General features: G+C 39.2%; 1 protein-coding gene across 1 annotated transcript; it reads left to right on the top strand.

Moving 5' to 3' along the window:
• Window positions 1-261: 261 nt before the first annotated feature.
• On the top strand, window positions 262-27058 carry LOC108712272 (neuroblast differentiation-associated protein AHNAK-like; the record flags this gene model as incomplete). The annotated part of the gene is made up of 3 exons (XM_041589025.1): window positions 262-513; window positions 1050-1717; window positions 26515-27058. Coding segments are annotated over 3 exons (1449 nt in total), but the record flags the coding sequence as incomplete, so codon positions are not given.
• Window positions 27059-27140: the final 82 nt, after the last annotated feature.

Raw genomic sequence — 27140 nt, 5'->3', positions numbered from 1 at the left:
TGACACGTCTACAGCTTGCAAGTCAAGGTAAGTACGTGTTTGGGGAATAGCAGGGGGTGAGGAGGGAGTTAGTGAGAGTTGAAATGTGAGCATATTGTGATCAGAGAGGGGAAATGGTGAGTTAGTAAAATTGGTGGTTGATATGAGATCCAGAGCATTACCATTGGAGTGAGAGGGGGGAGTCTGAGCACAAAGATAAGCCTAGGGAGGAGGTTAGTGAGAGAAGTTTAGAGACAGAAGGGTTGTTAATGTTGTTAACGGGTTGTGAAAGAAGGTGACCAGATTGTTGGTGCAACTGTATACTTTGATAGCATGTCTTCAGAGGACATTGAGAGACTTCTAACGAATGTAGGGCATCACACCGTGGGACTAAAACTCCAGAGGAAAGGAGATCACTCCCCACAGCCTGAAATGACGTGGTCCCATGATGTCTTCCATTTGAAAAGTCCCGATGTTGTTCTGAGTGGGGATGATGAAGAGTACAGAAGAATCTACACAAAGAAAATTAAAGGGGTTGTTCACCTTCAAACAACTAGTTGGTTTCAGATAGATCACCAGAAATAACGACTTTTTCCAATGACTTTCTATTTTCTATGTGTGACGGTTTATATAATATTGAAGTGTAAATTGTCATTTCTCTCCTTCTGAAGCAGCTCTGGGAGGGGGGGTCGCCGATCCTGCAAACTGTTCTAAATGGATACATTTAGTTGATACATTTCTTATCTTTGTCCCTGCTGAGCAGAATCTCTGGGTTTCATTACAGGCAGCTGTTAGACTTGATACAATTGTTGCTAATACTCCAGAGATGCTGCTGAGAAATTGATCAACTCAATGTTGCAAAATTGTAACAGTTCAGAGTCTGCACCTGAATTACTGAGCTGCCAGACTCAAACACCACAGACACAAACATTCAACTTTACACTTAGATTTTGGAAAAAACGTAAAAAATAAATAATGGAAAGTATTTAAAAAAAGTCTTTATTTCTGGGGAACAATCTAAAAACAACTGAATTGAAAAAACTGTTTGGAAGGTGAACAACCCCTTTAAGCCACGTCTGAAGTCAGAGGAATTTCTGGAAACACAAACAAGGACAATTACTGTCACCAGGAAGGTAACTGCTTACACAGTAGATGTGTCTGGTTCTAAAGGCACAAAGGAGATTGATATTAGTAGCCCGGAGTACAAGATTAAAATTCCAAAGCATGAGATAACCGAGATTTCCAAAACTAGCATAGAGACAGAGAAGGGAAAAACTGTGATCAAAATTCCTAGCGCTGATATTTCTGGAAGAACTTTTGAGATTGGAAAAGAGATTCATTTGGAAACAAAAGGGTCTGGAGTCTCAGTGACAGGAGGCATACAGAGCACTTCCAACTCTTCTGTTTACTCACAGGTTACAAATGCGGGAACATTTGGGTTTCACGGAATTAACAGTGATGGTAACATAAGTATAAGCAGCAAAGACTCTCCAAGTTTTTCTGGACCAAAATACCAGAGTTATGAGCAGCACATAGATGTCAAAGGATCAGTATATGAAGCTACCCAAAAGGATCAATTAAGAAGCCTGCATGATTCAGAAACCTCATCCATTGACATGATGAAAGGTTCCTTACTTAAAGGAGATGAAGCTGACCGTGCAGGAAAATCCACCATAAACACTGATTTTGCCAGCATGGACAAAACCTTTGGGATTTCTAAAGGTGGATTTCAGTCATCTCACTGTAAAAAATGATTCTAAGGCTATGTAAATGAAACAGAAAAAATCTATATTTTTTACAAATAATAATTTTGTTAAAGTGAAAACTTTAGAGTATTAAGTAAAATCTATATATTTACTTAATTTGAACTTGCAAACATTAAACATTCAACAGTTAAGTAAATGTTACTTATGATTCTTTGAAAAATCTGAACAAATCAATAAAGTACTTATGTACCTTTAGAAAATCAAGTAGAATTTAAGATGATTTTGGGTAATCTGACAGGAAGCTGCATGTGAGACAGAAAGCTTTGTTGTTTTTCACAGGGGGATTAAATCAAGGGCACGAACCAGCTGAGTACCACCTGTTCACTTAACCCCATTCTGTAATAGTTCTCCTAGGCCCTCACTGCCTACGAGAACCTCACCCTCGGCTCCCCATATTGCTGAGTACCCCTGCCTCTTCCTATAAAAATTAAAAATAAATAAAAAATATATAAAAAAAAAAGAAAAAAAGAGGGAATTTTTTTGGGTTTATATAAGGGACTTCTCCATACCCCTTCTGTATACAAGGGAGAAGGAGCACTATGGCAGACGGTTGACTCTCTGTGTGTCTGCAGGCCCATGGGGCCTGCAGACTCTGCTGCGTATAGCAGCAAATGGAACAGGCAGGCAAATGAGCCAATCGCACTTGTCTAAAAAAAGGCGGGAGAGTCTCTCTGTGCAGACCGCGTTACTCCACCCAATAAAAGCCACACCCTGCTCTGACTGACTGTTAGTTGCGTGGCACGAGCTTTCACTGCTGACTGTAAGTACAATTCCCTTCTAACCCCACTCATCTCCTGTCCTCAGTGCGCCGATTTATTGCATATAGTGTATAGATATAGTGTATATATATATATATATATATATATATATATATATATATATATATATATATATATATATATATATATAAACACATACATACACACCTTTGTAGCAGCGATAAATAAAAAAAACTCAATCAAGACATTGGAAAGAATGAAGCATGCGTATCTCCTAAATCGAGCACAAAGAAGAGATGAATATGCTCTAAATTGTAAGCTCGGTTAGATTTTTTTTAGGGTAGAGAAGCTCCCAGGGAATGGTTTGGCTGCGGGCTGGGTACTAATAGGGCCACAGGAGCCGCAAGTAAATGAAGCATGTTGCTGGACTTGCTCCAGCCAAGGGAACCTCGGATTGCGCTCGGGTAGAGGGCAGATTGTGTGGACCAGAGAGGGTTATGGCAGCACGGGGCCATAGGAGTGCAAATCGCAGCAAGATGCAACTCATAGTGATGCAAATTGTGATTAATAAGTAAGGCAGTGGAAAGGAGAATGTTATTAGGTGAAATGACAGCGGCCCGGGTCGTCCCCCAAAAGGTACAATGTACTATATTACAAATAATATGTGGAGGCTTCGCTATTTGGCGCGTGCGCCCGCTGCTAAACGCTACCGCGTATCGTGATGGTGCTGAGAAGCCGTTATACTGGGAGTGCACTACAGGTTCCTCCTGCAGCGGAGCGGCTCCGTGGAGAGCATTAGGTCACTTCGATCCAATTACAGCAGCGTAGTACCCATGCAAGCCCAATGCACCTCTTCAGCCTGTGCCCCCACCCAGTGTACACACGGAGCTCTCACAGGTACAAAGCACATGTGTAACATTAACGCCACTAATATGACTTTTACTTGCCAGCTAGCCTTCTATTATTATAACTAGCCCTTACATGAAATGACTATGGCTAAAAGGACATAGATCTGTGTACCCGCTTTAGTCTTGGCCCTGTCAGGTACATTGAATGTACTATTTCAGAGTGGTTAAATATCAATGAGGCTGCATTTTACAGGATACATTTGTATGGAATTAAATGTATATATAGAGGTATATATATATATATATATATATATATATATATATATATATATAAATTATATACAGACACACACACACACACATATATATATAATATATATGTGTGTGAGGGCTGGAGAGGATGCATTGTTGTCTATATGGCAGGGCCTGGCTGCACATAGTGTATGCATTCCAGCCTGGCACACTGGTATTGTAAGGATAAAGGGGGTGATTTGCGCACATTCCTTTGCACCTTGCCATAAGCCCAATTGCCGGGCCTGTCCTCTCTGACAAGCATTTGCTCGATGGGTTTAAAGGGATGGCAATTCAGTGCCAAAGCTTCTGCTGTATGTTATATTTGGAGAATTTATGCCTGGGGCAGCCTGGTATGCATGCCCCATGAAAGGATACATTTGTATCAGCAGTGACAATCCATAAGAATCACAGCTTTTAACAGAATAAAGGCTGCCATTTGAATTGTCCGGATTTTCATTTGCCTGTATAATGCAAAAATTAAAGATTCATGTAAAAAAAAAATACAATTGTAATATGGCCCATTGTTTTTAAATTAATTTGTTTCCTTTGAAGATATGCAGGCATGATAACTGATGCAAGAAGTATGCTTTATACTGTAAGTAGCAGTTACCTGCCATATATTAGCCTCAACTGCTTCAGATCATGCACTGGCAGACACTCCTTTGGCACACTAACCATGCATGGCATGCAATCTGACTGCATCTGTGTTTGAGCAGATGAACCATACAACTCAATTCAGATTCACTCACCTCGCATCAACCATCACCTCCCCATTTATTTTTTATAGAGTTGCATGGAAATTGAATGATACTTGATTACCATGCTGTCAATCAGAGTCAACTATACATTAGAATGTGCATTTCCCCAGTTACTAAGAAGGTTACTAAGCTGAGCGCTTGAGTACATACACAGACATTATAGCACCAGCATGAAAAACAAATTGTGGACCGCACAGAAAATGATGTATGCACACATATAGTTGTATGATACATAATACTTGCATGGGCTCTCCCACTACCTTGCTCACAGAATTTTTTTAAAAAGAACACATAGCAGATAACTTTCATGCACATTGCATACATTTGATGGAATACTGGTCTTCAAGAATCATTAAAAATCTCTGTAAAACACCCATAACCTTACAATTACAATTCACGGCTCCTCCGGGCAGGGAACCACATTGGAGGCTAAACGAGACTATCTTACATGATAATGATGCAGTCCAACAAATTGAGACAGCGTTAAAGGAATACTTTCAATTCAATACAAATTCAGTACAATCTTTGGCCACACTTTGGGAGGCCCACAAGGCCACCATCAGAGGCAGATTTATAGCGCTTACTGCGCAAAAAAAACAAACTACATACCAACACATACAAAGAAATGCAATCCCAATTACGCACCTTGGAAAATACTTATAATACTCACAGCTCTGAAGCGGTGCTGACACAGATTTTACAATTAAGGAGCAAACTCAAACATGCTAAGTATAAGGAGGTTGAGAAAGCCATACTGTGGACCAAGCAAAAATTCTACGAGAAGGGAGACAAACAGCACACACTGTTGGCACGAAAATTAAGAGAACAAAATACTTCCAATAGAATAACTGCCATAAGGGACCCACGAGGCCAGCTAACCTATAACCCCGATCAAATCGGACAGATATTTCACGATTTCTATCATAAATTATACAATTTAGATCTACCATTATCGATGGATGTAGGGACCGCCTCCAACCCCCTTACCAATTTTCTTTCAGAGGCCAATTTGCCAAAATTTATGGAATCAGATCTGCAAATTCTTAACCAACCCATTACCTCTGAAGAGATTGCAGCGACACTTAAATCAATGCCGAGTGCCAAAACCCCAGGTCCAGATGGGCTCCCATATAAATACTACAAGGCCTTTCTACATATTCTTTCTCCATATCTCACAGAACTTTTTAACCAATACCTGCAAGGTACCCCTATCCCTCATTCAGATCTGACTTCATATCTGGCTCTGCTTCCCAAAGAGGGTAAAGACTCAACTTTGTGCACTAATTATAGACCAATAGCTTTGCTAAATTCGGATCTAAAATTGTTCTCTAAGATCCTTGCCAACCGACTTGCCCCTATACTCCCACGCCTCATACATAAGGACCAGGTAGGATTTATACAGGGGAGGCAGGCGGGGGACAACACAAGAAGGACCATTGATCTTTTAGAATTGGCTCACAAACAAAGTCAACCAATGCTATTACTCAGCCTTGATGCCGAAAAGGCATTCGACCTCTTAAGTTGGCCCTTCTTGTTTGCCCTCCTCCGACACCTGAACCTGTCAGGCCCTTATTTAACAGCACTAAGAGGCCTATACAGTACACCGTCAACATACCTTAAACTTCCAGGACAGGCCCACAGTCCTATCCCAATTTCCAATGGTACGAGACAGGGGTGTCCTCTTTCCCCTCTATTGTATGCTCTTAGTATAGAGCCCCTGGCAGCAGTGATAAGGAATAATAAGGACATCACTGGGATACAGGTTAACCAGGAGCAATTTAAGTTATCTTTGTTTGCCGATGATGTGCTATTAACCATTACTAATCCTCTGCTAACTCTACCATCCCTACATAAAATTTTGGAGGAATACAGCAGGCTGTCAGGACATAAAATCAATCTAAGTAAAACGGAAGCCCTGCCAATCCAACTATCTCCAGCAACTTTGGAAACCCTACAATCTAAATTTAAGTATAATTGGAAATCAAACTGGATAACTTATCTGGGCACCAAAATCACCCCTTCATACAACCAACTATTTGTCCATAATTTTACTCCACTCATCAATCAAACAAAGGCTACCTTGCAACGTTGGAATTCTCATTCTTTGTCTTGGTTTGGGAGGATAGCTGCGTTGAAAATGAATATTCTCCCCAAATTTTTATACCTATTCGAGACTTTACCCATTTTGTTTCCTCACAAAGTCTTTCAGGAAATACAAGCCACGTTTCACAATTTCATCTGGGGAAACAAGCGTCATAGAATACCTAAAACAACACTGACTACTCAGACCAGGAATGGGGGTCTTGGCGTCCCTCTGCTTCAGAAATACTACGAGGCAGCCCACCTCAGACAATTATTGGCCTGGTCCCATTGGAAGCCTAATACAGTATGGGGACATATTGAAAATGACCAGGTCCCAGGAAAACATCTTAACCACCTAATATGGTCTTCAAATAAGCATAGGACCCCGAAGTCCGATCTTCTGAGACCCACACAACATACTCTGGGAATATGGAACAAACTCAAAACAAAATTCACCTTAAGCTCTGCCTTCTCCTTGAACACGATCTATCTTAAAAACTCAGATTTTCCCCCAGGCTCATCACAGGGGTTCTGTACTAGGTGGCAAGAAACAAATCTCCACACAATTAAGGATCTACTGACCCCCACCAACTCTCTTTGGACATATGGTGAACTGTGTCAAAAAGCCCCAGGGACTCAACTCCATCAATTTGAATACTTTCAGCTGCGACATTTTCTGCAACCATATATTCGGCAGGCAAAATCCACCACTCCCCTCCCATTTGAGCTTTTATCCAGATCAGGCCTACCACAGAAAGGCTTAATTTCTAAGATCTATAAAATTTTACTGAACCCAGAGCCAGATAACCCTTTCAAACACTCATATATGACCAATTGGGAAGAGGACTTAGGACAACAACTAAATGCGGAGGACTGGACGGCTGTTTGGCTCAATGCCCAGAGGATGGTCACTTGCTCCAGGCAAAAAGAGAGTCTGTACAAGGTGCTTATGAGGTGGTATCATACCCCGGAGAAGTTGCATACGTTATTCCCAGACCATCCAAACACTTGTTGGAGACAATGCGGAGAAGTGGGCACATTAAAGCATATTTTCTGGTCCTGTGCTAAACTACAACCACTATGGGATGATGTAGAGTAGAGATGTCGCGAACTGTTCGCCGGCGAACTTGTTCGCGCGAACATCGGGTGTTCGCGCTCGCCGGAAGTTCGCGAACGTCGCGCGACGTTCGCCATTTTGGGTTCGCCATTGTTGGCGCTTTTTTTTGCCCTCTCACCCCAGACCAGCAGGTACATGGCAGCCAATCAGGAAGCTCTCCCCTGGACCACTCCCCTTCCCTATAAAAACCGAAGCCCTGCAGCGTTTTTTCACTCTGCCTGTGTGTGCTGAAGAGATAGTGTAGGGAGAGAGCTGCTGCCTGTTAGTGATTTCAGGGACAGTTGAAAGTTTGCTGGCTAGTAATCGTTTTGATACTGCTCTGTTATTGGAGGGACAGAAGTCTGCAGGGGTTTGAGGGACATTTTAGCTTAGGTAGCTTTGCTGGCTAGTAATCTACCTTCTACTGCAGTGCTCTGTATGTAGCTGCAGTGGGCAGCTGTCCTGCTTCTGATCTCATCTGCTGACTGCTGCAATAACAGTAGTCCTTGTAAGGACTGCTTTTATTTATTTTTTTGTTGTTTTACTACTACTACTACTACTACTACTATAAGAGCCCAGTGCTATTAGTCTAGCAGTGTTGGGGAGTGGGACTGGTGTGCTAATCTGCTGCTCCTAGTAGTTCAGCAGCACCAACTTTAATTTTTTTTTTTTAATATTCATTTTTTTTTATTTTACTTTTTTTTATTTTACTACCGCTGTAGTAGTGTATAAGTTGACCTTTTAGGCATTATTTGCCCTGTAGGCATTATTTGCACACTGTTTTCTTCAACCCGCCATCGAGCTGTGTGACCTTGTTCCCATTCTGTCTAAATATCCATAATATTACCGTCTCCAGAAAAAACACCGGAGTCACTTTTTTCAAGCAGCATTCATATATTTTACGTAATCCGTATCCACCGCTGTAGTAGTGTATACGTTGGCCTTTTAGGCATTATTTGCACACTGTTTTCTTCAACCCGCCATCGAGCTGTGTGACCTTGTTCCCATTCTGTCTAAATATCCATAATATTACCGTCTCCAGAAAAAACACCGGAGTCACTTTTTTCAAGCAGCATTCACATATTTTACGTAATCCGTATCCACCGCTGTAGTAGTGTATACGTTGGCCTTGTAGGCATTATTTGCACACTGTTTTCTTCAACCCGCCATCGAGCTGTGTGACCTTGTTCCCATTCTGTCTAAATATCCATAATATTACCGTCTCCAGAAAAAACACCGGAGTCACTTTTTTCAAGCAGCATTCATATATTTTACGTAATCCGTATCCACCGCTGTAGTAGTGTATACGTTGGCCTTGTAGGCATTATTTGCACACTGTTTTCTTCAACCCGCCATCGAGCTGTGTGACCTTGTTCCCATTCTGTCTAAATATCCATAATATTACCGTCTCCAGAAAAAACACCGGAGTCACTTTTTTTCAAATCCCTGCAGACTTCTGTCCCTCCAATACAGAGCAGTATCAAGCAGATTACTAGCCAGCAAACTTACTATCATCTGTCCCTGAAATCACTAACAGCTCTCCCCCTACACTATCTCTTCCAAGCACACACAGGCAGATTTTTCAGATACATTTTTGCCCTTGATCCCCCTCTGGCATGCCACTGTCCAGGTCGTTGCACCCTTTAAACAACTTTAAAATCATTTTTCTGGCCAGAAATGTCTTTTCTAGATGTTAAAGTTCGCCTTCCCATTGAAGTCTATGGGGTTCGCGAACCGTTCGCGAACCGCTCGCATTTTTGCGCAAGTTCGCGAATATGTTCGCGAACTTTTTTTCCGACGTTCGCTACATCCCTAATGTAGAGTCCTTACTAACCCGTGTAACAGCCCATAACCTGCCTAAAGACCCCTTAACTTACCTTTTAGGAAAACCGTTCCCTCGACTCTCCAAACAGTCCCAGACCCTAGTCAACCAGATCCTAACGGCAACCAGATTGTCTATAGCAGCTAAATGGAAGTCAATAGATTCCCCGACCCTGTCACAAGTGATAAATAGGGTCAATAGCAATCGTTACTTTGAAGAAAGAATAGCTTACATTCAGAATAAAACTCCTAAATTTCTGCAGGTCTGGTCTGTTTGGATACTTGAGGGTCTGGCTGAATAATTTATAATTGTTATTGTACATACCCAGATGTCGCTTTAACATAAACTCATCCTTTTACACTGTAGATTCTGGCTTTTAACCGTACTATGACTTCAAGGCTGATTGTTATAGTTTCATTTTTATTATGTTCTCAAAGTACATTGAGCCTCATGGATCCTGTAATCGTTTGACTTGGCTAATGTTGACATATGATATTTTGCATGGCTCATGATAATGTAAGATTTCTGTGTTACTCAATAAAAAATATAAGTTACAAAAAAAAAAAAATCTCTGTAAAAAAAATACTCCAGAACACTATGCGGCACATGGGACATTTTTACCTTTGTAATGCTCTCAGTGGGAACTGCTGCATTCAAAACCCCTTTATTCTCCTGTCACCGCTTCTCATTCAAAGTAAAGGTAAATGCTCTGTCAATGGTAGATGCTGGCATTGACAGGGGGGGGGGGCACCACCCAGAAACGGTGAAGCAATTGTTTTAAAGTGGTGAACATGTCAATTCCAGTATCTGCTACAGATAGAGCATCTCCACTTGGTATCAGTGGGAAGCAGGGACAGGGTTTTAAAGGTATTTTCACTGTCAACAGTCTTACCTGAGAGCAGTGTAATGATCAAAACAATACATGAGCCGTTGGCAATAAAGGGCAGTTTCTTTCAGAAATATAAAATCACGATTAAATCTGACCATCTAATCCCTATCTAGGTGTCTGTTTATCTGTCTATAGTAATCTGCCTATCTCTATATACAACTGTCTTTCTAACCCACATCATCAATATATCACCCATCTATTTCTCTATCGATATCATCTATCTATCTGTCTGTCTGTCTGTCTGTCTGTCTGTCTGTCTAAATATCTATCTACCTATCTGTCTATCTATCTATCTATCTATCTATCTATCTATCTATCTATCTATCTATCTATCTATCTATCTATCTATCTATCTATCTGTCTTTCCATCTATCTATCTGTCTGTCTGTCTGTCTGTCTGTCTATCTAAATGTCTGTCTGTCTGTCTAAATATCTGTCTGTCTGTCTGTGTCTGTCGGTCGGTCGGTCTATCGTGTAGTATTTCACAGAAAAGTATCTCTGTGCTATGCTCATTTACTAAACTAAGTGCACACTTTTCAGTTTGCATTTCTTCTTTAATTTTTCCGCTTTACTTTCCCTTTAATAAAAATAAAATGCACCCATTCTGGGGGCTTTCTGTTAATCACCCTTGAAAGCTGCAGTATCAAATCAATGATCAGTGAATCCTTTATTTCTGGGCACCAGTCATTCAAGCCATTAACTGTTAGTTGTAAAATGCCTTTGCACATAAGTGAATAAAGCCCCAGTAACTCTATCCCCCTTTCACTCAGGGAAACTCCATCTGCTCCCAGAACCTTTATTATGAGAGAGAGAGAGAGAGAGAGAGAGAGAGAGAGAGAGAGAGAGAGAGAGAGAGAGAGAGAGAGAGAGAGAGAGACTGCTTTCTACTCAATGGTGCCTGTCACTGCTCTCCTGCAGTTGAGAAGACTCTGCCCCATGGTAAGTGCTGGGACTAGAACTGTAGGTCACGTAGGTGGGATATGGGATATATTTTATATAGATAATAACTAAATAATTAGAGCGCTTGTAAACACTCTCATATGTCATTTTACCAAGGTCATTTGAACCCAGCTTCATGGTTAATTGAGGTTTTTCGATTCTTCCTACAATGGTGCGAAAACTCAGTCCAAGGGGTTATTAAAGGGAAAGTTAACTTGTGTCTGACTTCGGTTTCAAAAGATTTGTATTTTGCTAAATCTAAAACGGAATGTGATGTTACATTTATTAGTTGCAGGCGCAGAGTCAAGCGCAGTAGTGCGCCATTCAGTAAGTGCCCCTTGCACCCATCTTGCACCTAACACCAACTGAGGCTTTTAAATGGGTGGCTCACCTTTGTGTTAACTTTTAGTACGTTATACAATGGCTAATTCGAAGCAACTTTTTCGTTGGTCTTCATTATTTATTTTTTTATCGTTTTTTATTTAGTTGCCTTCTTCTTCAAACGCTGTCCACCCTTCAAATGCAGGTCACTGACCCCATCTAAAAAACAAATACTCTGTAAGGCTACAAATGTATTGTTATTGTTACTTTTTATTACTCCTCTTTCTATTCAGGCTTCTCCTATTTATATTCCAGTCTCTTATTCACATCAATGCATGGTTGCTAAGAGAATTTGAACCCTAGCAACCAGATAGCTGAAATTGCAAACTGAAGAGCTGCTGAATAAAAAGCTAAATAACCACAAATAATAAAAAATGAAAGCCAATTGCAAATTGACTCAGAATATCCTTTAATATGAATTATATATTTAAATAAATTATATATAATATTAATTATTATTTAATATTTAAGGTATTCAGAAAATCTCTCTTGTTCTGATGAAATAATATAGAAATGATTTTCAGTTCAGCCCCTAACAATGCAATTAGACTTTCATGGTGTTCATCAGGCAGCTGAACTTATCATTAGGGTTTGGGCAGAACACTACTCACAGCCCTCTGTAATAATGAAAAATAAAGAAAAATCCTAAAAAATATAAATCTGATCAATTTTAATTTTACATTTTGTGGGGGAGGGGAGTTGGTTTTTGCTCTGGAAACTGTAGTGAAATATGGTCTGTTGATATAAAAAAGATCTGAGTGTGTCTGTGTTGTGGGGCTCAGTGGATTTACTGGATGTTACTGGGCCCCACAGCAAATTAATTTTAGGGCCCCAAATTTATCCAGAAATTGTCCTGTTTTACCAATATATGTTGAAATTGCTCAATAATTAGGGCCTCATGGGGCCCCCTATACCTCCTGGCCCCCCTGCAGCTGCAGGGTCTGATCCTCTGTAGTTACACCCCTGGTGAGGCTGCCATATGTAACCCAAGGTAAAGCAGTCCTATGTGACAAATAATATAGCTCAGCAATAACATATCTCAAGCCTCTATAAGCAGACTCAATCCCATACAACTGATATCAGTGGTTTGTGCCCAGAAATCACAATTGCATTTAAAGGGTTTGTTCACCTTTAAATTAACTGTTAGTATGACATAGAGAGTCATATTCTGAGACAATTTGCAATTGGTTTTCATTTTTCATTATTTGTAGTTTTTGAGTTATTGAGCTTTTTATTCAGCAGCTCTCCAGTTTTTAATGTCAGCCATCTGGTTGCTAGGAACCAAATTACCCTAGCAACGATGCATTGAGTTGAATATGAGACTGGAATATGAATAGAAGAGGGTCTGAATAGAAAGAAAAGTAATAAATAAAGTTGCAAGATGGGGTCAGTTATCCCCTATTTGAAAAACTGGAAAGAGTCAGAAGAAGAAGGCAAATAATTCAAAAACTATAAATAAGGAAAGCAATTGAAAGGTTGCTTAGAATTAGCCATTCTATAAAATACTAAAAGTTAATTTAAAGATTAAACAGCCCTTTAAGCAGGACTGTGCTGGGTGCAAATAGGGGCACTTTAATTGGGCACAAAGGGGGAGCAAAGAGCAGCAGCTTTTGGAAGGAAGAGGGGTGAGTAAGTAAAGTGGGACATGAAGGCAGGGTCACTAGATACCAGTTTGGCCCAGTCTATAGCCAGTCCAGGGGTTGGAAGTGGTTGAGTTGAAGGCGTAATTGTAAAATAAGGTTATATATAATAAAGAATTCAGATTTAAAGGGAATGAAGAAGAGGGAAAAGAGGTCGGGTGAGGATTTTTGCTCTCCACTTGCCCCAGGTTAATTCGAGTCCAATTGAAAAGAGAGTCACCAGTATGGGGGACAACTTGCTACTTGTGCTCTAAATATACAGGAGCCACATATATAAGAAAAATATATACATTTAATTCGATCACATAGAGATAATGATAATAATAATGAGGGTGAGTGGGAGTTCGCAGGCAAATATTACACAGAGTGCGCAATTAGCGCAAAGGGAAAGGGAATTGATATGGACGTTACATCGACTGAGTCAGTTCAGAAGTTGCTGCTCTGTGAGTCAAAAGTGTCAGAAGTCTAATTGGCCGCAGAAATACTAACTGGCAGTTTGGTGGGTTACTCTATACCAAGCGGATGTATTTAGTTACAATGGCAAAGTATAGTCATTAGTCTGATAATTAGTCTAATTGTATAATGTATATAATATGTGTGTGAGGCTGGGGGCACATTTATTATATGAATATCCGCACAGTGCGATTTAGCGCTCAGTCTCGGGCCTGGGAAGTGCTTGGGGGGTGGGACAGAGAAGCAGATCAATGTCGGGGCGGCCGGGAAGGATTAGGGGGAGCCCGGATATTCTGTTTCCATCGCTCACTCAAGTAGATTTACTTCCCACAAATCTGCACTGGCACCAACTCAGTTGTACCCACTTCTCTCTCCATTCACTCATTTGTACCAGGCGCATTTTCACAGCTACTTGTTTAATTTGAGTGGATTTTGGAGGATAATTGCTAATTAGAGTACAGAATTACTAATTAGAGAGTAGGAGTCACACTGTGCGAATTTAATTTGCTGATAATGTTTATTTTAAATTAAAAGTTCAACTATCTCTGCCTGTTATCTATCTAATCTGTCTGTCTATCTGTCTGTCTATGTGTCTATCTATGTGTCTGTCTCTCTGTCTGTCTGTCTGTCTCTCTGTCTGTCTCTGTCTGTCTGTCTCTCTATCTCTCTGTCTGTCTGTCTGTCTGTGTCTCTGTCTGTCTGTCTCTCTCTGTCTGTCTATCTGTCTCTGTCTCTCTATCTCTCTGTCTGTCTGTCTGTCTCTCTGTCTGTCATCTGTCTGTCTGTCTATCTATCTGTTGTCTGTCTGTCATCTATCTGTCTGTCTGTCATCTATCTATCTGTCTATCTATCTATCTGTCTATCTATCTGTCATCTATCTATCTGTCTATGTCTATCTGTCTGTCGTCTGTCTATCTATGTCTGTCTATCTATCTGTCTGTCTGACTGACAGAGACAGAGAGAGAGATAGACAGACAGTCTGTCTATGTGTCTATCTATGTGTCTGTCTGTCTATCTGTGTCTGTCTGTCTGTCTGTCTGTCTCTCTGTCTGTCTGTCTCTGTCTCTGTCTCTCTGTCTGTCTGTCTCTCTGTCTGTCTGTCTCTCTGTCTGTCTCTCTGTCTGTCTATCTATCTATCTGTCATCTATCTATCTGTCTGTCGTCTGAGACAGAGAGATAGACAGACAGAGAGAGAGACAGACAGATAGATAGACAGATAGATAGACAGAGAGAGAGAGAGACAGATAGATAGACCGACAGATAGATAGATAGACAGAGAGACAGACAGATAGATAGATAACAGACGACAGACAGATAGATGGACAGACAGATAGATGACAGACAGATAGATGACAGACAGAGAGATAGATAGACAGAGAGAGAGACAGACAGATAGATAGATAGATAGACAGAGAGAGAGAGACAGATAGATAGACAGTGAGAGACAGACAGATAGATAGATGACAGACAGACAGACAGATAGATAGACAGACAGATATAGATAGACAGAGAGAGAGAGAGACAGATAGATAGACAGTGAGAGACAGACAGATAGATAGATGACAGACAGACAGATATATAGATAGATAGATGGATAGACAGATAGATGATAGATAGATAGACAGAAAGATAGATAGATGGATAGACAGATAGATAGACGTATAGACAGAAAGATAGATCGACGGATAGATCTGGATGTTCTGGATAACAGGTTCCATACCCTATTTGGTGGTGGTAGTGATATATCCTGAATACAAAACTGCACTTTTAATGTTGTACACAGCCGTGAGTAAGAGCCCTACACTTCATTACATATACACTATATATATAATAGGTTTTATGTGTGCAATGCGATAGCAGGGAGGAGTCACATACTTGTACTAACCACAAAATTAGGAGGAACGGAGGTGTAGTGGTTAGCACTGTCGCCTTGGACCTCCAGGGTTCGGGTTTGATTTTTGGCTGGGTTCGATTCCCATCTCTGTGTACATGTTCTCCCTGTGCTTGGTGGGTTTCTTCCGGGTACTCCGGTTTCCTCCCACAGTCCAAAGACATTCAGGTTAATTGGCATTGCCAATTAAAAAAATTTTAAAACCAAAAAGAGTGCCACATTTGCTAAATTGTATAATCTGATGAATATTATGTAATTTTAGATTTACTACATCTGATATATCTTGTTGTTTTATATATTCAGTTCTATGTTTCATCTGCTGGTGTAGATAATAGTGCGTCGGTTCTGAACACACACCTTGTCAAGGTTACACGCCTGGCCAAAGTTAAGGTAATTTACGCATTTATTTTGCTTTCCAAAATATTCTGCTCTGTTATTGATTCATTGTGATAGTCTACTTGAAATTAGTGGGCCGCAAAGGCTGTTTTTTTATGGTGTTGCCAAAGAAAATCATCTGTGATTGCTGTTTCCTTCAGGAACTCTTTCACTTTTCATCTTATTCTGGGTGCAGCTAATAATATAAAACAGAGATTATTATGTTTAGCCTTGTTTGCTTCATCAGATGAGTGAAAGTATTGTGAATGTATTTGTAAATGGTATTGTGCTGATTACTAATTACTTCTTTTTATGTTTTCTATATTGCAGAATATATTTCTTATGTGGATTCTGTCAGCTGTATTTGGAAGGGAAACAGAAAAGACAATTAGTTGTCTTCAGTCTTCACTGGGGTACAGTTATTAATTACTTTGTTTAGTATGTGGCTATGCAAAAAATGTAACTTTACTGCATCAAAAAGATCAGAACTACTGAAACATTACAGACTGAAACACTGGCACAGCACACGAAACCACTCAATTCTTTGTCCATACTCAGATTGTCCTTGTTGCTTCAGGACTTATAGTGCACTGTACTCTCATTTGTCCAGAGATCACAGAGAGTCACTGGATGCAGGGCAGGCCGTCTCTTTTAGGTGTCTTGTCTGTAATTCATTAAATCACCATTCAGAAAAACAATACTTTGAGCACCTTCGAAGTCATCTAAAAAAGTATGAAACAGTTACCTGTGTTTTTAATAACTGTGAGTTTAGCACAAATATATATTCAACTTTTGCATCTCATAAAAGCAGGAGGCATACTCCCCACTCACTTGAGCACTTTAAACCATCTGTCTTTCAAAATTACACCTGTCAAACACCAGAGGATACAGATTTAAGTGTTGATGAAAGTGATTCATGTGAGACTGTTGTTGAGGAAGGACAAGATTTTGTCAAAATAGTCAACAATAAGTTAGGTTGCCTTTTCCTCAAATTAGAAAGCGTTTTTAATGTGTCTAATAGGTGCATTGATGAAATAGTAGATGAGTTGCAATTCATATCATCAGCTGCTTCGAGACCAGTTATCAAACAGATAATTGAGACTACTTTGCAAAGGAATAGCTGTAATGTTGATGAATCTGTAGTTTCAGACTTGGTAGAAAATCTTACCTCCCTTAACCCTTTAAATACAGCTCTTGGGGTGGAGGGTCCTTTCAACACCTCATACAAAAGAGGTAGTTTTTTTAAGGAGCAATTCTGTATTATTGAACCTGTAGAGTATATACTAGATGAAAAAAGCACATTCCAGTATGTTCCAATTTTGAAAACATTGTCACGGGTATTGGAAAAGAATGACAAAGTGTTAAAGAATGTATATAGTTCTAGGAGTACATATGAAACCTTTTGTGATGGCTCACATTTTAAAGAAAATAGCTGTTTGTCTGGAGATGATGAAAGAATCTCTCTTATACTCTACATTGATGATTTTGAGGTGTGTAATCCACTCGGGACATCTCGAAAAAAGCATAAAATTACTGCTGTCTATTGGGTGTTGGCAAATATTCGCAGTGTATTACGTTCCTCTTTGACATCCATTTATTTGGCTGTGCTTTGTAAAGCAAATGATGCAAAGAAGTATGGATTTTCTAAAGTGCTTGAACCATTGTTAACTGATCTGAAGAGTTTGGAGGAAGATGGTGTTTTTGTGTCCTCTCTTGGGAGATTCATCAAGGGCACTGTTTTCTGTGTGATTGCTGACAATCTTGGGGCCCATGCAGTTGGAGGGTTTCTAGAAAGCTTCTCCGGGTCACATATTTGCAGATTTTGTACTGGGGAACGGTCCCAATTCCAAAAGTCGGAGGTTAGATCAGGTGCATTATCTCCAAGAACTAAACAAGAGCATGAATTGCATGTTCAAACAGCTTTGAGCACTTCAACAAGTTGCTATGGGGTGAAACGTCAATGCCCAATTACTGACAGGCTGAATCACTTTCATGTAGTATCAGGGTATCCTCCTGATGTACTTCATGACTTGTTTGAGGGCATTGTACCCTTTGAATTGGCTCTGTGTTTAGATGCGTTTATCAGGATGAAGTATTTCTCCCTTTCTGATCTCAACAAACAAATCAAAATGTTCCCATACAAATGGAGTGACAGAACAAACTCCCCACAATGTGTTGCACCAAACTTTGTGTCTAAAAAGAACATTGGTGGAAATGCACATGAAAACTGGTGTTTATTGAGGTTGCTTTCACTGATGGTTGGAGATAAAATACCAGAAGATGACAAGGCTTGGCAGTTAATTATGACACTCAAAGATGTTGTTGATCTTGCTCTGTCACCTGCTTTTTCTGATGCAAGCCTTGGTTTTCTCGATAGCAAGATATCTGAGCATCGATATAGGTTTCTTGAACTTTTTCCACAAGAAAAGCTGCTTCCAAAACATCACTTTCTTGAGCACTATCCTCAGGCCATTAGAGAATTTGGCCCCCTTGTGGCATTATGGACTATGAGGTTTGAAGCAAAGCATCGCTTCTTTAAGAGGGTTCTTCGGCAAACTGGGTGCTTCAGGAATGTTTTGATGTCTCTGGCAAGGAAGCATCAATCAATGATTGCGTTCCATTTGTATGACTCTGATCATGCAAAGCCTGCCATTTCTGTGACTTCAATGACAAAAGTGCCGCTGGAAGTGCTAGATAAAGGAATAAAAGAAACTGTGAAGGAACAATTCCCCAATGCCACAGCAGTACATGTGGCAAATAAAATTTAATATTTTGGCACAATGTATAGCGTAGGAATGATGTTGGCATATGGATCAACTGGAGGATTGCCAGACTTTGCAGAAATTGTTCAGATGATTGTTGTTCTGGACAAGCTTAGTTTTGTTGTTAGACTGCAGAGTGCTTGGTACAATGAACATCTTAGGTGTTTTACTTTAGAAGCCACACGTAATATTCTAATCCTTCAACAAGCCCAGCTAACAGATCTTTATCCATTGCCAGCTTACCCAGTGGCAGGACAGCAGGTGGTGTCACTGAAGCACTTCATTTGCATTGACTAAGAGGTAATTGTACCTAATTTATAATATTTTCCTGTTCATTTTTTAAAAAATCGGTCATGGTTATTTTTAGGTAATAGTAATGCAAAGCAGTGTAGATATAACTGTGTGTAAACTAGATTTTATTGTTAGCTTTTTCACAAAATGTAAAATGCTCTTATTTGCAAGCTACTGTATATACTCGAGTATAAGCCGAGTTTTTCAGCACTAAAAATGTGCTTAAAAAGTAACCCTCGGCTTTTACTCGAGTCTGGTCTATAGGCATGGGCAGCTACACATGGATCCTGTCTCGCGCGATGTGCCTGGCCTGGATCCTGTCTGGCGCGATTTGCAGAGTTAACGCGCTCCTTGCGCACACAACCCCTCCCTGCGCTGGTTCTGACGGACTAAATTATTTAGAACCATTATTTGATTCACTGGTGATAAAGGGAGCAGTCACACGGGCGTATCCAGGGGCCACTCACACAAGAACTGGTTGTTGACTATGGTGAATGTTCTAGGTGTTATATAGTTCTATGGCTAAAATAACAAAAGGCTAATGGGAAGTGTCCTAGGCAGAGCCCCATTGGATCATCCTCTAGTAGGCCAGTCTGACCTAAAGTTATCTTATTATTTTATCTGTTATTTATTTGATTATTGAAACTTAGCAGTAGCGGCTGCATTACCCACCCTAGGCTTATACTCCAGTCAATACTAATCATTTTCGTAAAATTTTTTGCTTAGGTAAAATTAGGTACCTCTGCTTATATTCGGATCGGCTTATACTAGAGTATGTACGGTACTTTGGACAAAAGGGTGTAATTATGTGTGTATATGAAAGAGAATAAACATGTGTGCAAGTGTGTGTGAACATGTGCGAGAGAAAGACTAGGCTAATATCCATTCTTTTTTTTTTTTTTTAGTTTAAGATTGTGAAAAATATCAACAATGTCCTCACCTTGCCCAGCTATGCTACGAGTTATACTTGGAGAGCATGATATACAAAAATTGTTACTTCCATCTGGGATTCCAAACACAGTTGATGATCTTCTATCAGTTATAAAACAAAGTTTTCAGTTGGATGGACATTTGAGACTCCTGTACATGGACACTGATTTTGGTCAGTTTTTCACCCTGAACTCTGCTGAAGACCTTAAGGACAAAGACTCAATTAAGGTTGTTCCAGTAGAAGAGCCATCTGTCATTCTGACATTGTCACCTGCTTCAGGAGATTTTCAACAGTGTTCTACAGATACCCAAGCCTCAGACAGTTCCAGGGACACAGTGATGTTGCCACCACATCAGGGTCGCTTAGAAAAGTGGCCAGACAGATTTGTTCCCCAGTTTACTTTTGATGTAGAAAGAATTCTTCAAACTGGAAATCAAGCATTTTTTGAAGATGGTACTCTCCTTCTTAATAAAGGTATTAAATCTGACATCATGCAAAAGCTTGCTGAATCAATATTTAAATACACTGCATATCCCACAAATCTCCAGATTCTGTCAGTTGTAGAGGCTTTGATAGAGAAGTTCCCATGCCTGAAGGAACCTGGAAGTTTTTCGGGAATGTATGGCTGGCAACAAAGTTTTAAGTACAAAATGGGCAACTATCGTTCCAAGTTAAGAAACCAGATGCTAGACTTCCCAGAGCTTGAAGTAAACTCCCTCAAAAGAAAGGAGCCAAATGATAGAGTTCCTAGCAAAAATGTCAAGAAACCAAAAAAGGCTGAACTGAACTATCTTCCTCCACACCCACATGGGGAATCCCTTGAGAGTTTAGAAAATGAGCAAAAAGCACTGCTGGATGAAATAAAAAAGAAGGACAATCGGAGAGTCATTGCGGAGAAAATGTCTAAAACATTCTCATACAGGAGACATGAAGTTGTCAACCTCGCTCCACCAATTAAAGATTTCCAGCAGAGGTGGCCTGCTTTATTTAATGAAGCTCAGGCAAGTTAATCCAATTACAATATTATAGTTATTATAGATCTTTTAGCAAGGTGTAAACAACACTGGTCTAGAAGCACTTCCTGTTTAATTTTTGCTTTTTTTTTTTTCACTCGTATAATTGTCTTAAAGATGTTTAACATTTCAATTCTAAATGTTCTGTTGATTGTGTTTTGTTCTAAAGTTTGTGTATGTTTCTAGACAAGTGGTGTTTACATCTTGTAAAATGGTTTATATTGTGGAAAGTTATCTTGATAAATTTTTGATGTTCATAAAGGATTTAATTAACTCTTATAACTCTTTACAGATAAAGCAGGAATTCAGAATAATTACTGCTGTTTCCCTTGAAGAAACATTTATGTCCAAACTAGACCGTTACAAGCCAAAACTTTTGGAGCTTATGAAAGCTAAGGGAGGTGTTGCCGGGCTCAAGATGAAGACTATACTTAATGTATTGATTCAGGTATGTGCCTGTATAAACCAGGCAAACATTGTTTTAAATTGATTTTGTATAGGCCGCAATAGTTTTATGTATCATTTAGCAAATCTAGTGCTTATTTGTGTTGTTAAGCAGTTTTGGGCTCAGTCAAGACATTGTCAAACATATATTTTTGTCTATTTGGAATAACATCAGGTCAAAGCACTGATTTATTTAGAAAACCAAACATGATGCGCTACTTGCCGCAAAGTGCTAAATTGCCAAATGCTTTTCAGCCTGAAATAGAGCACAATCTTTTAGGAGTAGGGAATGGTGTCCTTAGTTCAGTGTTCGCTTCTCGCTCTCTTACAATGTTCTTTTATCTTCTCTCTCACCTTACTACAGGTCACAACCCCTGTTAGTTAAAATCAACATTGCGTTGCTGTCTCCTGGACTCTTACTTACTAAATTTTTTTCAAACTGTTTAAAATTTCAGAAAATTCAGAGGTTGTTTGGACAAACTTTTTTGTTTTGTAACTAATGTATTTGAAGTTCATAGTTCAATCTTTCAGTATTGTTTAATACAATATTTCCTAACAGGATGACAGGATCGAGACGAGACGAGATGCAGTAATCCGCAGTCTCATTGTGTATCTCGGAGAAGTGGCAGAGAACCTATTCAAAGACAGCAAAGTAAGTCCCAGACATGATGTTAGTTTACTCCAAATTTGCTGTTCATTTACTCACCTTCCGGCTATAGGCGGAGGGTAACTTTTTTTTGTTTGGGGAGGCTAAAGATGGGCCATACAGAGTCTGACCTACAGCTAATGTGAGACTTAGTGGATTTGCTGCTGGTGTAAAAATTAACCTCCCAACTACCTCTTGTGGTTCCCTCTGACTGGGTGGGAGAGCTGTTTTACCCTAAAATGCTTAGGATGTAAAAGTACGTGCACTTCTGTGAGGGGTTCTTCATCCACTTGTATTTGGGTAGTTCACCTTTATATTCATTTTTAATATAATGTAGACATTTATATTCTGAGACAATTTGCAATTGGTCCATTTATTTTTAATAGTTTTGCAGTTATTTAGCTTTTTGTCAAGCAGCTCTCCATTTGGTATTTCAGCAGCTATCTGGTTGCTAGGGTTTAATTTATCCTAGCAACCAGTTAGTGGTTTAAACAAGAGATGGGAATATGTATAGTTAAGGGGTCTGCATGAAAAAATAAGTAATAAAAAATAACAATAATAAAATTGTAGCCTCGCAGAGCAATACTTTTTGGCTGCCGGGGTTAGTGACCCCTATTTGAAAGCTGGAAAGAGGCAGAAGAGAAATCAAATTATTCAAGAACTATAAAAAAAAATTAATTAGGAAGACCAATTTCAAAGTTGCTGGGAATAGGCCACTCTATAACATACTAAACGTTAACTTAAAAGTGAACCTCCCCTTTCGATGTGTTTTAGTTAGCTTTATAGAGGCAGAAGCAGTGGGTACTGATATCCCAGGCACATTATAACAGTGAGACGCAGTCTGTATTTACAAAACCAGCACATTATATACAGTGAGCGGCAGTGGGTACTGGGGGCAGATATTCAGGCCCTGGCACTATAACACTGGCACTGATGCACAACATTGGCCCTACTGTAACTAGAAATGAACAAAACAATGACAAAAGTAAAAAACAAAATAGCAAGTTCAAAAAACAAGTATATAAAAGCACAATGAGCTTTTTAAGGGGGAAAGCGTTAACTTACCCTCCATCTGTCAGGGTAGGGGATAGGGATATTATAAATGTCAGGTCAGGCCAGGCAAAAAAACAATTTAATTTCAGCTACTGATTCAGCCTTTAGAACTGTATAGTGCCTGGGTATAGTGCGATGAAATCTGCAGCAACATTTGAGAGTTGGTTGTAAGGTAAATGGCAGTGGCAGTGGTTTCCAACTCTGGTCTTGAATTTAACTTTTTTAAATTTTCTTCTTTCCCCTCTTCCTCCTAATCCCCTCATCTAATTTATATAGGATGGCAATCAAGAAGATTTCAGTAACGATGTCATGAAAATTCTTGTCCATGGAAATGGAGATGAAGAGCCAGACGTGTCAATTGTTATAGAAGGAAGCAAGGTCCTAACAAAATGTGCGAATGCTGCCAAAGCTTGTGCTCTTCTGATGGGACTGATTTATGCCTTAAATCTACAGTATCCATCAAATCTCAAATACACTTTCGAGGTTTTTCAGAAACTCATTCTGGATCTTGATGGACTTAAGCTTTCTCATAAAGTACGGTCTTTGAAAACCAAGCTGCACACTTGAATATTTCACTTTAAACATTGTTACAACAGAGTTTGCACATTTAATACCGTATATACTCGAGTAAAAGCCGAGGGGCCTGATTTTACCTACAAAAATCAGATACAAAATAAAGATAATCAGATAAAAATCAGATAAAAATCGAAAAAAAAGATACAGCCCTGGCTCTTCTCTGTGCAGCTGAAACAAAAAACAGCTCTTTTCTTAGCATTGTCATCTGCGCTCCCACAGATCTCTCACCCGACTGGCTGTACAGGTGACACCTCAGCACACTGCTGCTGACATCCACAGTGAGGATCAGCCGATCCCTGTGACAGCAACAGGGATTCCGATGCACAGATACCAGAGCTCCATAGCCAGTGCCACAGCATCTAGATTTACCATGCGCACCCGAGTCAGGCGGACGTACTGACATGCTCCAGTATTCCCATGCATTAAAATAATATGTACCGAATTGAAACAGAGGCGGGAGAGTTACAGTAGCCCCTGGTAGTTACACCACACACAATTGATGCGGTTTGGTAGGGTGATTCTGCACATTAGCTTTATCGCTCGAGTATAAGCCGAGGGAGACTTTTTCAGCACATTTTATACTCGAGTATATACGGTAGTTCCAATCATTTGATAAAAATTTTTGAACAATGGTTTTTTATATTTTCTGTATGTGTTTTAAAGTAATGAAAATATAATGCAGTGTTGCCCTGCCCTGGTAAAACTGCTGTGTTTACTTAAGAAAGACTACTATTGTTTATATAAATAAGCTGCTGTGTAGCAATGGGGGCAGCCATTCAAAGAAGAAAAAGCTCAAGCTACACAGCAGATAATCTCTGTCTAATGGTGTTATCTGTTATCCATTAATTAACCTGTGCCATTTAGCCATTCTTCAATTTCCGCCATTGCTCCACAGCAGCTTGTTTATATCTACTAAAGTATTGTTTCTGAAGCAAACTGATTAGTTTTACCAGTGCAGGGCAACACTACATGATATTTTCATTACTTTAAAACACTTTCATTTTTTGGTGTTACTGTACCTTTAAGCATTGATCTTGTTTATATATGGGCATGTTAATTCCTTTAAAGGATTAGTTCAGTGTGAAAATAAAAACTGGGTAAATAGATAGGCTGTGCAAAATAAAAAAGGTATCTAATATAGTTAGTTAGGCAAAAATGTAATGTATAAGGGCTGGAGTGAACAGATGTCTAATAAAACAGCCAGAATCCAACTTCCTGCTTTTTCAGCTCTGTAACTCTGAGATTCTCCCAGACTTGAAGGGGAGCAATATAGTACATTTCTGTTCTTTGAGTTTGCAATTGATCCTCAGCATTCAGCCCAGATTCAAAAGCAACAGATATGACTCATTTGGCTACCCCTCAAGTCTCTGATTGGTTACTGCCTGGTAACCAGGGTAACCAGTCAGTGTAAACAAAGAGAGCTGCAAAGCAGCTCTGACTGATATGTTACACATCAAATCACTCCAGCCTTTATACATTACATTTTTGGCTAACTAACTATATTAGATACATTTTTTATTAAGCACACAGTCTGACTGAATCTTGGCGTGCAGGTGAGAATATTTGTGTGCTCCCATTTGAACTTGTAACATAAAGAAAGCCTTTTACCAAAATTTCACAGATTTACGTAATTCCTTTAAATGAAGCTCTTAAATGTACAATAAAGAGTTATTTTTGGCTATTTTGTCTCATCTTATTTTTATTAGATTTTAAATAATTTTTTTAATTTGTGACTCATTTTATTTATTTTTTTTAAATAATTAACATTGACTGAGACCAAGTTTTACTTATTTATATCAATTAACTAGCTGATTACCCGGCGTTGCTCGGGTATTTATTTATAGCAACAATATTATACTGTAAAAGGAATCAAATGAAGACACTGTATAGTGGTAAATTAAATTATTTTTTTTACAGCTTTATAAAAGTAAAATATACAAATCATAATGTGAAATGTTTGACAAAATGAATACAATATAACTTTCACAAAACTTGATTATAAACAAAATTTTTAGTTTCACCTCCAGGAGCAAGAATATACAGTTTCACCCTGTCCCTTTCCTGTTAAGAGTGAAAGAGTCCAAAAAGATTTGTGTAAAAACATGAGCAAAAGATAAATCAGAGAGCAAATAAATGTATTGTAGTTGTAGAATATACAACATTGATTACTGTGAGAATGGCAGCCTTTTACATTTTTTCCATTGACATGAATGGGTGAAATCTGATTTGCTATCTGTAGCTCCGCCCAGGTGTGCAGGGGGGATGCAAGACCCCCAGAACATATCATCCCAGGTAGTAAGGGATCTGTATACCAAGTTTCGCTCAAATCGGTCAAGGCGTTTTTGAGTGATTGCGGCACATACACACAAACATACACACACATCCGATTTTATATATATAGATTACATCCGATCAGTAAGTAAATACTACTTAACATCATTACATATACCATGGCCTCTTTAAATTAAACATTGACTGAATAAAACAAGTAAAATAGACCACAGTTTTACTTATTTAGATCAATTAATTACATCTGATCAGTAAGTAAATACTACTTAACATCATTACATATACCATGGCCTCTTTAAATTAAACATTGACTGAATAAAACAAGTAAAATTTACTTTAAATAGACCACAGTTTTACTTATTTATATCAATTAATTACATCCGATGAGTAAGTAAATACTACTTAACATCATTACATATACCATGGCCTCTTTACATTATTTACTTTGTTAGTTTTACTCAACTTCCTTAAGTAGATTTTACTTATTTTCACAAGTGTAAAATTTACTTGAAAAAACTTAGTGCAAAACCTTGCAAAATAAAAATTTAGTAAATTTTAAGTATTATTTTTTACAGTGTACTATCATGCTAAAAGAAACACGGTTTGACATGCAAAAACCAGGGGGGTTTACAGTGGAACAATCTGACATTGGTGTTAAAGTACCAAAAACAGATATAAATATCTCTGCTCAGAAATCAAAATCAGACATTTCTTTATCACCCGTATATAGGCGGGAGTTATCAGGGGATCAAATGGTTAAAAGTTATCCAGAAAGCAACAGAGGGATTAGTGTGCAAAGCACTGAAATTTTCCTGCCTGGTCAAAGAAAAGATACAGGTGATAGAGGTGTAGATGTGGTAGCACCCATACTGGATGTGAAAATTTCTCAAATGGACATTGATAGCACAGAAGTCAAGAGTCAGATGCCTTCCATTAAAGTGCCATTAAGCGTCTCAGGAAAGGAGGAGGCTGCTGGAGACACTGATCTGAAACTTCAAGGACCAGCTACTGACATTAATGTTTCATCTCCTGATATCCAGGCAGCCACATTACAGATAGATGGTAAGAATCAAAGTGCTGGTATTAAGCTGGTATTCATAGTCTAATTCTGCTCCTGTTCCAGTCACCCACTCTTTGCCTGCATCGTTAACCTGTTTATGAATATTTGTCCTCTCCATCCTACTCCATTCTGTCACCAGTTCT

Source organism: Xenopus laevis, chromosome 3S, assembly GCF_017654675.1.
Source record: "Xenopus laevis strain J_2021 chromosome 3S, Xenopus_laevis_v10.1, whole genome shotgun sequence".
In the NCBI taxonomy this organism is placed as follows: Eukaryota; Metazoa; Chordata; class Amphibia; order Anura; family Pipidae; genus Xenopus; species Xenopus laevis.
This window is presented reverse-complemented; position numbering and strand designations above follow the sequence as displayed.